The 13,125-nt window shown below is 50.6% G+C and overlaps 1 protein-coding gene across 9 annotated transcripts in view; it reads right to left on the reverse strand.

Annotated features, from left to right (window-relative positions):
• The window catches only part of MYH9 (myosin heavy chain 9), a 132,993-nt gene that overhangs the window by 64,435 nt on the left and 55,433 nt on the right, over positions 1-13,125 (reverse strand). For all 9 annotated transcript variants that reach the window (XM_078339682.1, XM_078339670.1, XM_035271485.3 and 6 more), the window contains one exon: positions 4,784-5,135. In XM_078339682.1, coding sequence (XP_078195808.1) covers positions 4,784-5,116 — 333 coding nt within the window. In that variant the 5' untranslated portion in view covers positions 5,117-5,135. The remainder of the gene's footprint in view (positions 1-4,783; positions 5,136-13,125) is intronic.

The raw sequence follows: 13,125 nt of genomic DNA on the forward strand, positions 1-13,125 counted from the left end.
GGAGCTAAGCTCTGCAGAATGAGTGCTGAGGCTCAGGTGGGAGGAAGGCGACTCACTGGAGGCTCGTGGAGGCACAGACATCAAGCCAGCGGCTCTGCTCCCACACGGCCACACCACGGCGCTGCTCCATTCACAGGCTACAGAGGCTCTTTGTGCCCATCCGCCCCCATCCCAGGGCCTCACCCCCTGAAGAAAAAGACAGAGCAGCTGTGGCTCAGAATTAGCCACGCCACCCACAATGCTGGGCAAACAGGCTGCGAAGGCCTCCTGAGGTCATGATTTGGAAGCTTGCGTGGAAAGACAGACCATGAATGAGGCAGCACCTCCTGCCCAGGCAGCCACACCCAGGGGCACTGACATCCTAATAGTTTTGCACCTGCTGGGGTCTCCACTAGAATGACTGCAGAGGCCGTCAATGGGCCTCTGAGTGATGATGCTTAGAAGAAGGCTGGTGAGCCAGGCACGGTGGCTCACACCTGTAATCCCAGCACTTTGGGAGGCTGAGGTGGGAGGATCACGAGGTCAGGAGATCGAGACCATCCTGGCTAACACAGTGAAACCCCATCTCTGCTAAAAATAAAAATAAAAAATTAGGTGTGGTGGCACGCGCCTGTAGTCCCAGCTACTCAGGAGGCTCAGGCAGGAGAATTGCTTGAACCCAGGAGGTGGAGGTTGCAGTGAGCCAAGATCACACCATTGCACTCCAGCCTGGGCAAGAGAGCGAGACTCTGTCTCAAAAAAAGAGAAAGCTGGTGAGAGGCAGGAGGAACTGAACACCATAGGAGACAGCAAGGAAGCAAAAGTGAGAGTTATGCCTCCAGCCAAAGAGCTCTGCAGAAAAGGCATGGGCACCACCCACCACAGCCACCCCAGTAAAACCCCTGCCTATTGCTTGCGGAGGAAGGACACAGCCACTAACACTGAATGTATCTGAACAATGACTGCTCCTCTTCGTGGGAGGGAAAGGCCCCGTGCAGGCTCAGGCAGGCTCAGGTGCTCCACTTGTTTCAATTCACATCCAGCAGATCCCAAGAGACTCTAGTTAAAACGGCACCAATAAAGAGCCAAGCAGAACAGGAGTTGCTTTCACTTGTAACAAACATTAGCAGCCTGAGTCCAGGCCCCCAGGCCGTGTGCAGAGCCAGGTACTGGCTGGGTGCTTCAGAAGGTTCCCATGGAATCCCTGCAGATGAGGAACCGAGACTCCACATAGCCCTGTCTCATGGTACTGGGCAGAGCTGGGATCAAAGCCAGGTCCTGGAGGCTCCAACTCTAGCACTTGAGGGCTCTGCTTTACTGAGCAGAAGCCATCTCAGCTTAGTGGCACAGCAGAGTGGGTGTGACATAAGCGATAAAGCCTGTCAAGAGGAGCACCTCCCAATCCCAGACAGTGAGGCTACAGCTCCATGGCACCCCCGCAGACACACTGTGCTTCCTTAAAGCAGTCTCCCATTCATTTATTTACAAGTCACTAATTCTGAATTTCAGTAGTTAACACTCCTTAAGGACAGGGGATTTTAATATGCTCCACATGATAATCTGATCAAGAAACAGATGAGATGGCAGGGAGCAGTGGCTCACACCTGTAATCTCAGCACTTTGGGAGGCCAAGGCAGGTGGATCACGAGGTCAGGAGTTCGAGACCAAACTGACCAATATGTGAAACCCCATCTCCACTAAAAATACAAAAATTAGCCAGGCGTAGTGGTGCACACCTGTAATCCCAGCTACTCGGGAGGTTGAGACAGAACAGCTTGAACCCAGGAGGCAGAGGTTGCAGTGAGCCAAGATTGCACCACTGCACTCCATCTTGGGCAACAGAGTAAGACTCCATCTCAAAAAAAAAAAAAAAAAACCACACAGAGATGAGACATAACTGGGCTGAAAAATCAGGAACCCAAGTTCCAGCCTCAGCCCGGCCAACACCTGGCTGTGTTACCCTGCTTAGGTTCCTTGCTATCTCTGGACTTCAGCAGTTCTTCCCACCTGCCGTATTAGAAGGCTGGGCTATAAAGGAGACTGTTCTACATGTCCATTTGTTGATAGGTCCTTGATGAACCAGGCTCATCCCCAAAGGGTGGGCATCGATGGCAGAAAACAAGGACCTCATTGTCATGGACTGATCTAGCAATCAACAAGGAAATGCAGTTTTTGCATACAGTCTGGGGCAGTCAGGAATTCCTGGCAAAGTAGAATGGCCCACAGCTCCACTGAAGGCTGCAGCACAGTGCAGGGCTCTCAGAAGCATGAGTCCACCTCATGGAAATGTGCTTAAGTCACTCTGAAATCAGATAGAAAATTAAACAGCTGAGCCTTTGAGGCCTGCTGTCTCTGTAACAGAATGAGCCTGTCACCACACCTCCTTTGATTATACATGTGATCATGAGTAAAACCCCTCAGTCTGAAAGTTGGTCTTCCCATCTGTAAGGTAGGAGGGCCATAATAATCTTTTTTCTTTTTTAAATTCGAGACAGAGTCTCACTCTGTCACCCAGGCAGGAGTGCAGTGGTGCAATCTTGGCTGACTGTACCCTTGACCTCCTGGGTTCAAGCGATATTCCCACCTCAGCCTCCAGCAAGTAGCTGGGACTACAGGCATGCACCACTACGCCCAGCTAATTTTTGTGTTTTTTTGTAGAGATGGGGTTTCACCATGTTGCCCAGGCTGGTCTCGAACTCATGAGCTCAAGCAATCCTCTGGTCTTGGCCTCCCAAGGTCCTGGGTTTACAGGCATGCACCACCATGCCCGCCCTACAATAATCTCTTGATGGCTTTTTTCCTCTAGGTCAAAAGCATTTTGAGAACTGTTTTACTCAGCCCCAAGTTCAAGGTGGCTAGAGCAGCATAAAGAAATAAAGAGCTATTTTAGGAATAATAACAACCAGATATTTCTTTCCCACTGGGGACAAAACCAGAAGGAAATATCTTCAAGTTGAACAGAGGAATTTGGGGTTGATATTGGAAAGGACTTTGTGATCCCAGGGCCGGTTGCCTCTGGATGCGTAAATGCTCATCTCCCTGTCTCCTAACTTGGTGATGGGCTGTCTTTCTGCAAATGTAGCCTTGCCAGAAGAAAGAGAATGACCACCCCGATCAGTTGTATATGCTGGGCCTTTCTTTGCACATGCTGTTCTCTGGACTCTCCCTACACTTCCCCTTTGTCAAGCCTGGCAAGGAACCAGCACTCAAGTGTTGGATGGAGTCCCAGTGCCGAGTCTTACTCTTGGTGGCTTGCCTCTGCTCAAAGCACACTCCCTAGGGAAGCAAGCCACACCAATATGCATCTGTAAAGAACAAGAAGGGCCGGGCACAGTGGCTCACACCTATAATCCCGGCACTTTGGGAGGCCTAGACAGGAGAATCACTTGAGCTCAGGAGTTTGAGACCAGCCCAGGGCAACATAATGAGACCCTGTCTCTAATAAAAATATAAAAAATTAGCCAGGCGTGGTGGCACAGGCCTGTAGTCCCAGCTACCAGAGAGGCTGAGGTGGGAGGATCGCCAGAGCCTGCAGTGAGCTGTGATCATGCCACTGCACTCCAGCCTGGGCAACAGCAAAACCCCGTCTCAAAAAAAAAAAAAAAAAAAAAGGCAGAGATACCAAAAATGGGATTGGGACAAAAAAAATGGTGAAGAGAGGGGATCAGTTGGTGCAAGAGGAACAAAGCGGGAAACCAGGAGACAGCACTCCCTACTTTACAAGGAATCTACTGTATTTTGAGCACAAAAGCCTTATTGGAAAGAAATCTGAAGAGATAAAGATATTTATTAGGCTGGGCACACGCCTGTAATCCCAGCACTTTGGGAGGCAGAGGTGGTGGATCACCTGAGGTCGGCAGCTTGAGACTAGACAGACTAACACAGAGAAAACCTATCTCTACTAAAATCACAAAATTAGCCAGGCATGGTGGCACATGCCTGTAATCTCAGCTACTTGGGAAGCTAAGGCAGGAGAATTGCTTGAACCCAGGAGGCAGAGATTGCAGTGAGCTGAGATCACACCACTACACTCTAGCCTGGGCAACAAGAGCAAGACTCCCTCTCAAAAAAAAAAAAAAAAAAGCTATTTTTAAAAATAATTTAATAATTTTAAAAGATGCCAGGTGCAGTGGCTCATGCCTGTAATCCCAGGATTTGGCAGGCCAAGGCAGGCGGATCACCTGAGGTCACAGGAGTTCAAGACCTGCCTGGCCAGCAGGGTGAAACCCCATCTCCACAAAAATACAAAAATTAGCCGGGCATTATGGTGGGCACCTGTAATCCCGGCTATGTGGATGCCTGTAATCCCAGCTACTCAGGAGGCTGAGGTGGGAAAATCACTTGAACCCGGGAGATGGAGGTTGCAGTGAGCCGAGATCACACCATTGCACTCCAGCCTGGGCGACAGAGCGAGACTCCCTCTCAAAAAAATAAAAAATAAAAAACAGAAAAAAAGAAGGAATCTACAACATTGACTAAACCTTCACATCCCCACCAAAACTTGAGGACAAAGGCCAGTGAGTGGGCATCCCTCAGACAGGGCCATATTCTTCTCCCTCCACTTGTTCTAAAACAGGCTTCCTGTTTTGTATTTGGCTGCAAAGGTTAAAAAGTAATGCTATGCAAACATCCCACTAGGACGGTGAGACGTCAAAGTTCAAGGATGTCACCCCAGCACTCCTTCGAGCCCCCTTCTCAACCACAGAGCCGGGGCCCAGGCACGTGAGGGTGATGGGAAGACCTGGCCCGCCCCCACCTCGGAGCCCCTGGCCCTGTCCTACGGGGTGCCATGGCAGCCACTTACATAGATAAGCCCTGAGTAGTAACGCTCCTTCAGGTTGTGCAGCACGGAGGCTTCATTGAGGCACGTGAGCTCTGCCATGTCCTCCACCTTGGAGAACTTGGGCGGGTTCATCTTCTGGATGTCATCCTTGTTCACCTTCACCTTCTTCCCATTCTCCACCAGCTCCACGATGGCCTCTTCGCCCACCTCCTCCTTGAGGCTGGCAGGCTCGAAGCCACTCTTGTCGGAAGGCACCCATACCAGCTTCTTGGCAGCCCAGTCGGCCTGGGCCAGCGGGTTATTAATGAAGTTTTTATCCACATAGAGATACTTATCGGCGGCTTGCTGTGCCATGGTGACTTACAGCCAGGACCTAAGGGGGAAAAAGGACAACACATTACATATAACTACATCAGCCACACGAGCATTCATGCTCACACCTCTTCTCTTTGCAAACTGCACAGGATTAAGACACAGTAAAATGCTGTATGACAAGGCTGCACAATTTTCTTGCTCCACACTTTTGGGAGAAAGATGTGCATCATGGAAAAAACAAGTTGGGCTCAGCACGGTGGCTCGAGCCTATAATCCTAGCACTTTGGGAGGCCAAGGGAGGCGGATCACCTCAGGTCAGGAGTTCGAGACCAGCCTGGCCAACATGACAAAACCCCGTCTCTACTAAAAATACAAAAATTAGCCGGGCATGGTGGCATGTGCCTGTCATCCCAGCTACTCAGGAGGCTGAGGCAGGAGAACCGCTTGAACCCCGGAGGTGGAAGCTGTAGTGAGCCGAGATCATGCCACTGCACTCCAGCCTGGGCAATGGAGAAACAAGTCGATAACAGGGATTTTGTTAGCAATTAATGGTAAGGTGTATCACCCTAGGGTCAATACCCAATCAAACAGATCTATCAAGATAACTATTGCCCCAATGAACACGACAAGAATCTCAAAGACAGACACAATTCGAGTCGCTATGCTAGACATACAAAGGTAGCAAAGAGGCCACACAGTTGAGAAGGATTTCCAACAAAAACGGGTTCCTAATGAGCCACAAAATGCAGCTGACCTCAACTCCACATGGCGGAAGTTTCCAGTTTAAAAAACTTGTTCTTGCCGGGCACGGTGGCTCACGCCTGTAATCCCAGCACTTTGGGAGGCCGAGGTCAAGAGATCGAGACCATCCTGGTCAACATGGTGAAACCCCGTCTCTACTAAAAATACAAAAAATTAGCTGGGCATGGTGGTGCGTGCCTGTAGTCCCAGCTACTCAGGAGGCTGAGGCAGGAGAATTGCCTGAACCCAGGAGGCGGAGGTTGCGGTGAGTCGAGATCTCACCCTTGCACTCCAGCCTGGGTAAACAAGAGCGAAACTCTGTCTCAAAAAAAATAATAATAATAGAATAAAAAATTTAAAAAATTAAAAACTTGTTATTATTTCATGAACTAAGACGTGAGAAGAAAATAAAACACCAATATATGCTGCCACTAGATTCTAAGTCCATCTTGATAATACAGCACAAAAAAGCAAACAGAAAAGAGGCCAGCTCCAGGAAACATGCAGAATGCTAATGAGTGCTTTCCTTTGGGGACACTAGGGTCAAAAGTGACCCTCACAAAACATGGGCCAGGAGAACTGAAGTTCATGTTGTGCTTGCTTTTTGAAAACTCATTTGCAAAATGAAGACATAAAATAGGCCAGGTGAGGTGGCTCAGGCCTATAATCCCAGCACTTTAGGAGGCCGAGGCACGCAGATCACCTGAGGTCGGGAGTTGGAGACCAGCCTGACCAACATGGAGAAACCTGTCTCTACTAAAAATACAAAATTAGCCGGGCATGGTGGTGCATGCCTGTAATCCCAGCTATGCAGGAGGCTGAGGCAGGAGAATCACTTGAACCCGGGAGGTGGAGGTTGCAGTGATCTGAGATTGTGCCATTTCACTCTAGCCTGAGCAACAAGAGCAAAACTTTGTCTCAAAAAAAAAAAAGACATAAAATAATAATGCCTTATATCTGTGTGGTTTTATAGTTCATGAAATGCTTTCACACATATTTCAGTATCTTATCCACCACCTCATCTAACTGGCAACCACCCTGGAAAAGAGCTCTCTCATCAAACCCAATCCATAAACTAGAAAACAGGCTCACAAAGGGCAAGTCCATTGCCCAGTGCTGCCCAGCCTAGTCACGGAGGGGGAAGGTCTTTGTCATAACAACTCTGTAAACCTGGAAAGATATCTATTACTATCACCATTTTACAGATGAGGAAACATGCTCCCTGGATGTAAGGAGTTTCTCCATAGTCATCCAGTCCTGTGGCCTTTCCACTGCAAACACAGCAGTTACTCCTGCTCAGACACGCAGGCTGGGATCACCTGAGATGACTACTCTATTATAAAACAAACTCAGCCCGTGGCCACCAGAGGAAGCAGCCCAGAAGCTCACTGCGCAGCTTTCCTTGTGAAATCAAGGAATATCAGGAAGGCTTTTCCCTCTGTGAGCTCAAGCCCCCTCCCCTCAGGCCCCTGCAATCCAGGAAGTCCCCAGATCCAAATAAGGAATACCACGGGCTTTTGCGCTTCCAGATTCCAAGAGGGACTTGGATGCCAAGGAGGCTGGCGCATGGGAGGGAAAGAACAAAAGGCAAAGTCTAGGCTGCCCAGACCTTTTCATCTGGCCTCATTAAGCGGTTTTCAGACAAGGCGGAGGGGCTGCCCTGGACTCATGCCAGAAGGGGCTGTTTTCCAGGAAAAAACCTGTTTGCTGGCTCCCTCCCGCCAGGAGGGACACAAGTGCCAGGAGCAGAGCTTGGCAGCCTCACCAGCTTCCTCTGTTGACATTCCCAGCACAGGCAAACACCACAGACCCTTGTAAGGACCACGGACACAGCCACCCTGCAAGGACCACCCTGAGAGAAGGCAAGGCCCAGAGTCAGTTGGAGTAAACAAGGCAGGAACGGTGGCTGTGAACTGCCTGGCCGCCCCTTGTCTTTGCTGGGGGTCTAAGGTCTAGGGTCTACACTAGGAGCAGCCTCCAGGGCACCGTCAGCTTATTTTCAGCTGTCTCCACTTCCACCTTGGCCAGTCCACTCAAGCAAATCCAAGAATTATCCCTGCCAGGTAATCCTAGTTGTTCTTTGCCTCCCAACCATGCCTCTGACCACTAACTAGTCAATAGGTATCCCCAGTGTCCCAGCATCCAGGCTCCCCGGAGTCTCCCCATCGTGTCCCTGCCTGATCAAGACCGTGCGGCAATCACAGAACACCCTACTTTGCTTCTGCCACTCGGCCATTTCCCCCTCCTCGGATGGGGCACCAATAACAAGGAGCTCACCCTGCCCACTCCCAACCCTCCTGTTCCTCCCTGTCCCCCAAGGTTCTGGTTCCCTTTTTCCTCTGTTCACAAACTACCTCTGGACAGTTGTGTTGCTTTTGTTCAACGTTCCATTCTTCGACCTCCATCATTGCTGCTGCCATCAGCGCCAAATGTTCATCCTCAATGCCTCCTGTTCTGCCCACAATACCCTACCCCAAGATACTCTTCATGGGGAAGAGGGGCTGGGGCATGGCAGGCTGGGTGACCGACTACCCCAGTCCCAGGGAAGGTGGGGCCCTGCCCCTTGGATGCTGCAGCAGAGTGAGCAAGGGGGCCCAAATCAACCACAAAGGGTGTAGGGGCCACCTCCTCCCCCTGTTGTGTTGGGGAGGGGTAGCCATGATTTGTCCCAGCCTGGGGCTCCCCCTCTGGTTTCCTATTTGCAGTTACTTAAATAAAAAAGATCCTTTTCTGGAAAAAAAAACAAAAAACAAAAAACAGGGACTGCTGGATTTCAACCTTTTCATAGACCCCAAACTCACGATGGTAACTCCATGAATAGCAGAGGGAGACTCACTTGAACCCCATGCTCCCCAAATCCTAAGTCTGCCGCATGACCCCGCCAATGAAGGTATCTGAGGACGTCGCTGCCCCTCATGAGACTCCTACAGAGAGCAAAAGGGGCAGGGGACAGTTACTAAGTACCTCCCAGCACCAAGTTCTTCATTTACCACCTCACCAACTGGCAACCACCCTAGAAAAGAGCTCTCTCACCATCCACAAATCATAAACTACAAAACAGGATCAGAAAGGGCAAGTAACTTGCCCAGAGTTGCCCAGCCCAGTCATGGAGTAGGACACTAACCCAGGGACGCCGGGCCCCTGTGCCTGGCCTCTTTTCAGAACACTTGTGCCTGGGATCCCTTGGAAGTCAGGCTGGCACTGGAGCTGGGCTGTAATTGTCCCCATGAGCAGAGTGTGACATGGGGAATGGAGAGGAATGCATCCCAGAGCATTCAACAGATATTTACAGGAGGTTCTTGGGCAGGCAGGAAGGCTGAGTGAGCCTTCCCAGTGTGGACCACGTGGCCCGTCAAAAAGCAGGCACGTTACAACTCACCGTTTACTCCCTCGGCCCGCTACTGATGGCAGCAAGCTTGCAGCCCATCAGCAAGGGCAGAATGAGGTCTGGGCTTCCTCAAACTCTGCTTCACCCCTGCAATACCAACCCTAACAGCAAAGAATCCATCTGGTAGCCTGGCTTCTTGGCAGCCCATGGGCTCCCTCAGGCTGCAGGCCCCAGGCACTCAGACTGTCCTGAAAATCTGCTCTGGAGGGTCACAAACATCACACCAGCTGGTGAGGAGTAACTCTACCCAACCAACCACCCTCAGAACCTCACCCTGACTGACTTCCAGGCCTCAGTGGGAGGGCAGGGGATAGTCACAGGCCAGCGGCGTCCCCTCGAAGGCTAGCAGAGGCCTGGCAACCAAGCCATAGTTCTTGCAAGAGGACGGGAGAATGCATCCCCCCAGGGACACCCCCCACCTCTAAAGACCAAGGCTCCCACTGAAGGTCATAGACCCCGCTTGCCTGGGTACCTCCCTCCCAGCAAAACTTTTCATTAAGCAAGGCTGGGCTCTGCTCGGCCTGGCCAAGGACGGGGCTATTTGGTTTCAGCAACTCCACTGGAATGACGTGGGTCAGCAGCAGCGCCAAGATCAATACATGGGTTAGACCAGCAGGGAGAGCCGCAACAGTCAGGATAAACAGTGGAGTTTCTGTGAAAGCCCCCTCGTCCACCTGGGCAGGATAAGCCACAAATGGGGGGCTATAGGACTGCAGCTGAGCTGCTGTTTCCACCTGTATGCAGTGAGGAGGCTCCTGTGCCCCTGGGGGCATGTGTGTGGGTGTGTGTGCATGTGCCTGTGTATAAGTGTGTTCAGTCAGGTTAATACCCACCTCTCCAGGATGCATGTGGGTTAAACCACCTCATCTATAATCCATATGCCTAGTTTATAAATGGGGGATAGTAAAGAGCTACTAAAAATCCAACAAGGGGCACAACAGCAGGATACCCAGGGTGCGGGAGGCAGTCTATCAGACACAGCAGCCAGCATGCAGCCACTCCTCCCTACTCTGTTCTGGGGCCTTGCTAAACAGCCTCTGTGAAACGGAGTCTCACTCTGTCACCCAGGCTGGAGAGCAGCGGCATGATCTCGGCTCACTACAACCTCTGCCTCCTGGGTTCAAGCAATTCTCCTGTCTCAGCTTCCTGAGTAGCTGGGACTACAGGTGGCCACCACCATGCCTGGCTAATTTTTGTATTTTTAGTAGATAGTAGAAACGGGGTTTCACTATGTTGGCCAGGCTGGTCTCAAACTCCTGACCTCAAGTGATCTGCCCGCCTCGGCCTCCCAAAGTGCTGGGATTACAGGCCTGACCCACCAGGCCTGGCCTCAGATTTGCTTGTTAATCAATTTTATAGGTGATGATGCAGCAGTAGCCTTGAGAGAAAGTAACTACTCATGCCGCGTCGAAAGGCCAGTGGCACAATGGAAAGTAACTACTCAGTCACACAAGCTGGAGAATGAGGACTTGAACCCAGAACTCCCGAATCCAAGGCCTCACTGTCAATCATTTAATGGCTGCATCATATTCTCAAATGGTTTTTTTAAGGACCACTTATAAGGTTTTTCCAACCTCTTATCTAGTATACCATTTTGAGACAGAGTCCTGCTCTGTCACCCAGGCTGGAGTGCAGTGACGCAATCTTAGCTCACTGCAACCTCCACCTCCCACATTCAAGCGATTCTCCCGCTTCAGTCTCCCGAGTAGCTGGGAAAACAAGCGCCTGTCACCACACCCAGCTAATTTTTCTAGTTTTAGCAAAGACCCGGTTTCACCATATTGGCCAGGCTGGTCTCAAACTCCTGATCTCAGGTAATCTTCCCGCCTCAGCCTCCCAAAGTGCTGGGATTACAGGAGTGAGCCACCGCACCCGGCCCTAGTGTACACCACCTTGAGACACATTCCCAGAAGTGCAGTTACAGGAGGAAAGAACATACAAACATTTCTACCGTCCTGGGGTGTCTCATCCAATTGTTTCCCAAAAGGGCTGAACTGACGTGCACTGCCGTTTGAGCAGGATGTATGTGTGAGAGCAACCAACCAGCACTGTCTACCACTATAAAAAACACACACACAGGAAAGATCTCCGTGGCTCAGAAAGTCCCAAGCTGCTGTGGGAATGGCCAGGCCAGCAAGGGTTCAGAAGGAAGCAGGCAGCTCTCGCCCCTGGAGATGAGATTGGATCAGGCTGAGGCCAACCCCCAGCGCTTTCCTTCCCGCCGGCTTCCTGCGGGTGCCAGTCCAACTCTAAGAAACCCAAGCAGTTGCCTTTTTAGGCCATAATCGAGCAGGACACAACCAGAGGCTAAATTAGGACTCTCAGGAAATGATGAAACTGAAAGTAAATAGGTTGACCAAAAACATCTTCTTTCAACCCAAAATGCAATGCCTCAATTATTTGCCTTCTCCCCTTCCTTCCAAACATCCATATGGATCTTTTACTTCTCCCGTTTTCCCACAGAATCCTCTCCCCCCCTTCTTCCCTTCATTTCTCTTTTTACTTGTTTGTGGGTTTGTCTGGAAAATGAACTGCTAGCACCTTAAAGACAGAATTTATTCTACTATCAAATCTTTGGTCGAAATGTTGAGAGCATTTCCACTCCTAGACAACGAGGGCTGATGCAAACCTTTCCAAGGGCCCAGTTCTAGGCTGGGAGTGTCCAAGTCATCACCTTCACCATAAAGCTGCACAGACCGAGGGCCTGTGAGTAAGCGCTGTGTGTTTCACTCAGTCCTCTCAATTAATGTCAGGAGGCACATACGTGCTGTCATATTCATTTTACAGGTGGGGGAAATGATAAGGCACAAAACCTACGGTCAGACTCAGCCTCGTGTGGCTTCAATGCCCTGCTCAGTTTCCCCTTTAGGTGCCTCCCTGGAGAAATCACTGGAGCTACAGGAAGCAAACAAACTGAGAACCACCCTGCCTAAGGAGACATTAATAATGTCACCTCGGGCCAGGCGCCCTCACTCATGCCTGTCATCCCAGTACTTTCAGAGGCTAAGACGGATGGATCACCTGAGGTTGGGAATCTGAGACCAGCTTGACAAAGACGGAGAAACCCATCCCTACTAAACACACAAAATTAGACCAGCGTGGTGGCACATGCCTGTAATCTCAGCTACTAGGGAGGCTGAGGCAGGAGAATCGCTTGAACCCAAGAAGCAGAGGTTGTAGTGAGCCGAGATCATGCCACTGCACTCCAGCCTGGGCAACAAGAGCAAAACTCTATCTCAAAAATAATAATAATGTCACCTAAAAGCTGTAAACCTCATCTCCCCATGCTGGCTTGCAAAAGGGATTCCATCCTTCCAACCTAAACTGCTGGGGCTAAAAGAAAGAAGGTGGGGGTGTGACCTTGGCTGAGCCATTTGAGTTATCTGAGCCCAGTCTGCCAGAAGTTGACCTAACCAATTGCCAACAGCCCTGGGCACGCCAAGGTTTCAGTTCAGACACCCCGGCAGCCTCAGTCCTGACACTGGAAGCCCTAGTCCAGCCTCACCACTGATGTATACAAGCAGGCCCTCTGTTTGTTTTCTTCCCCCCACCCCCATCCTGGAGAACACAGATGAACTCAGTCCTTTCTCTTTCTCCTTATAGCCATTGGTTTTCAGTTAAATGAAACTGTCAAGGTAAGCTGGCTTCCATTTTTAAGATTCTTTGGGCCAGGCATGGTGGCTCACACCTGTAATCCCAGCACTTTGGGAGGCCAAGGAGAGTGGATCACCTGAGGTCAAGAGTTCAAGAACAGTCTGGCCAACATGGTGAAACCCGTCTCCGGTAAAAATACAAAAATTCACCAGGCATGGTGGTGTATGCCTGTAATCCCAGCTACTTGGGAGGTTGAGGCACAAGTATCGCTTGAACGTGGGAGGCAGAGATTGTGCCACTGCACTCCCACTTGGGCAAGAGAGCA

This window comes from Callithrix jacchus, chromosome 1 (assembly GCF_049354715.1).
Source record: "Callithrix jacchus isolate 240 chromosome 1, calJac240_pri, whole genome shotgun sequence".
NCBI classification, from domain to species: Eukaryota; Metazoa; Chordata; class Mammalia; order Primates; family Cebidae; genus Callithrix; species Callithrix jacchus.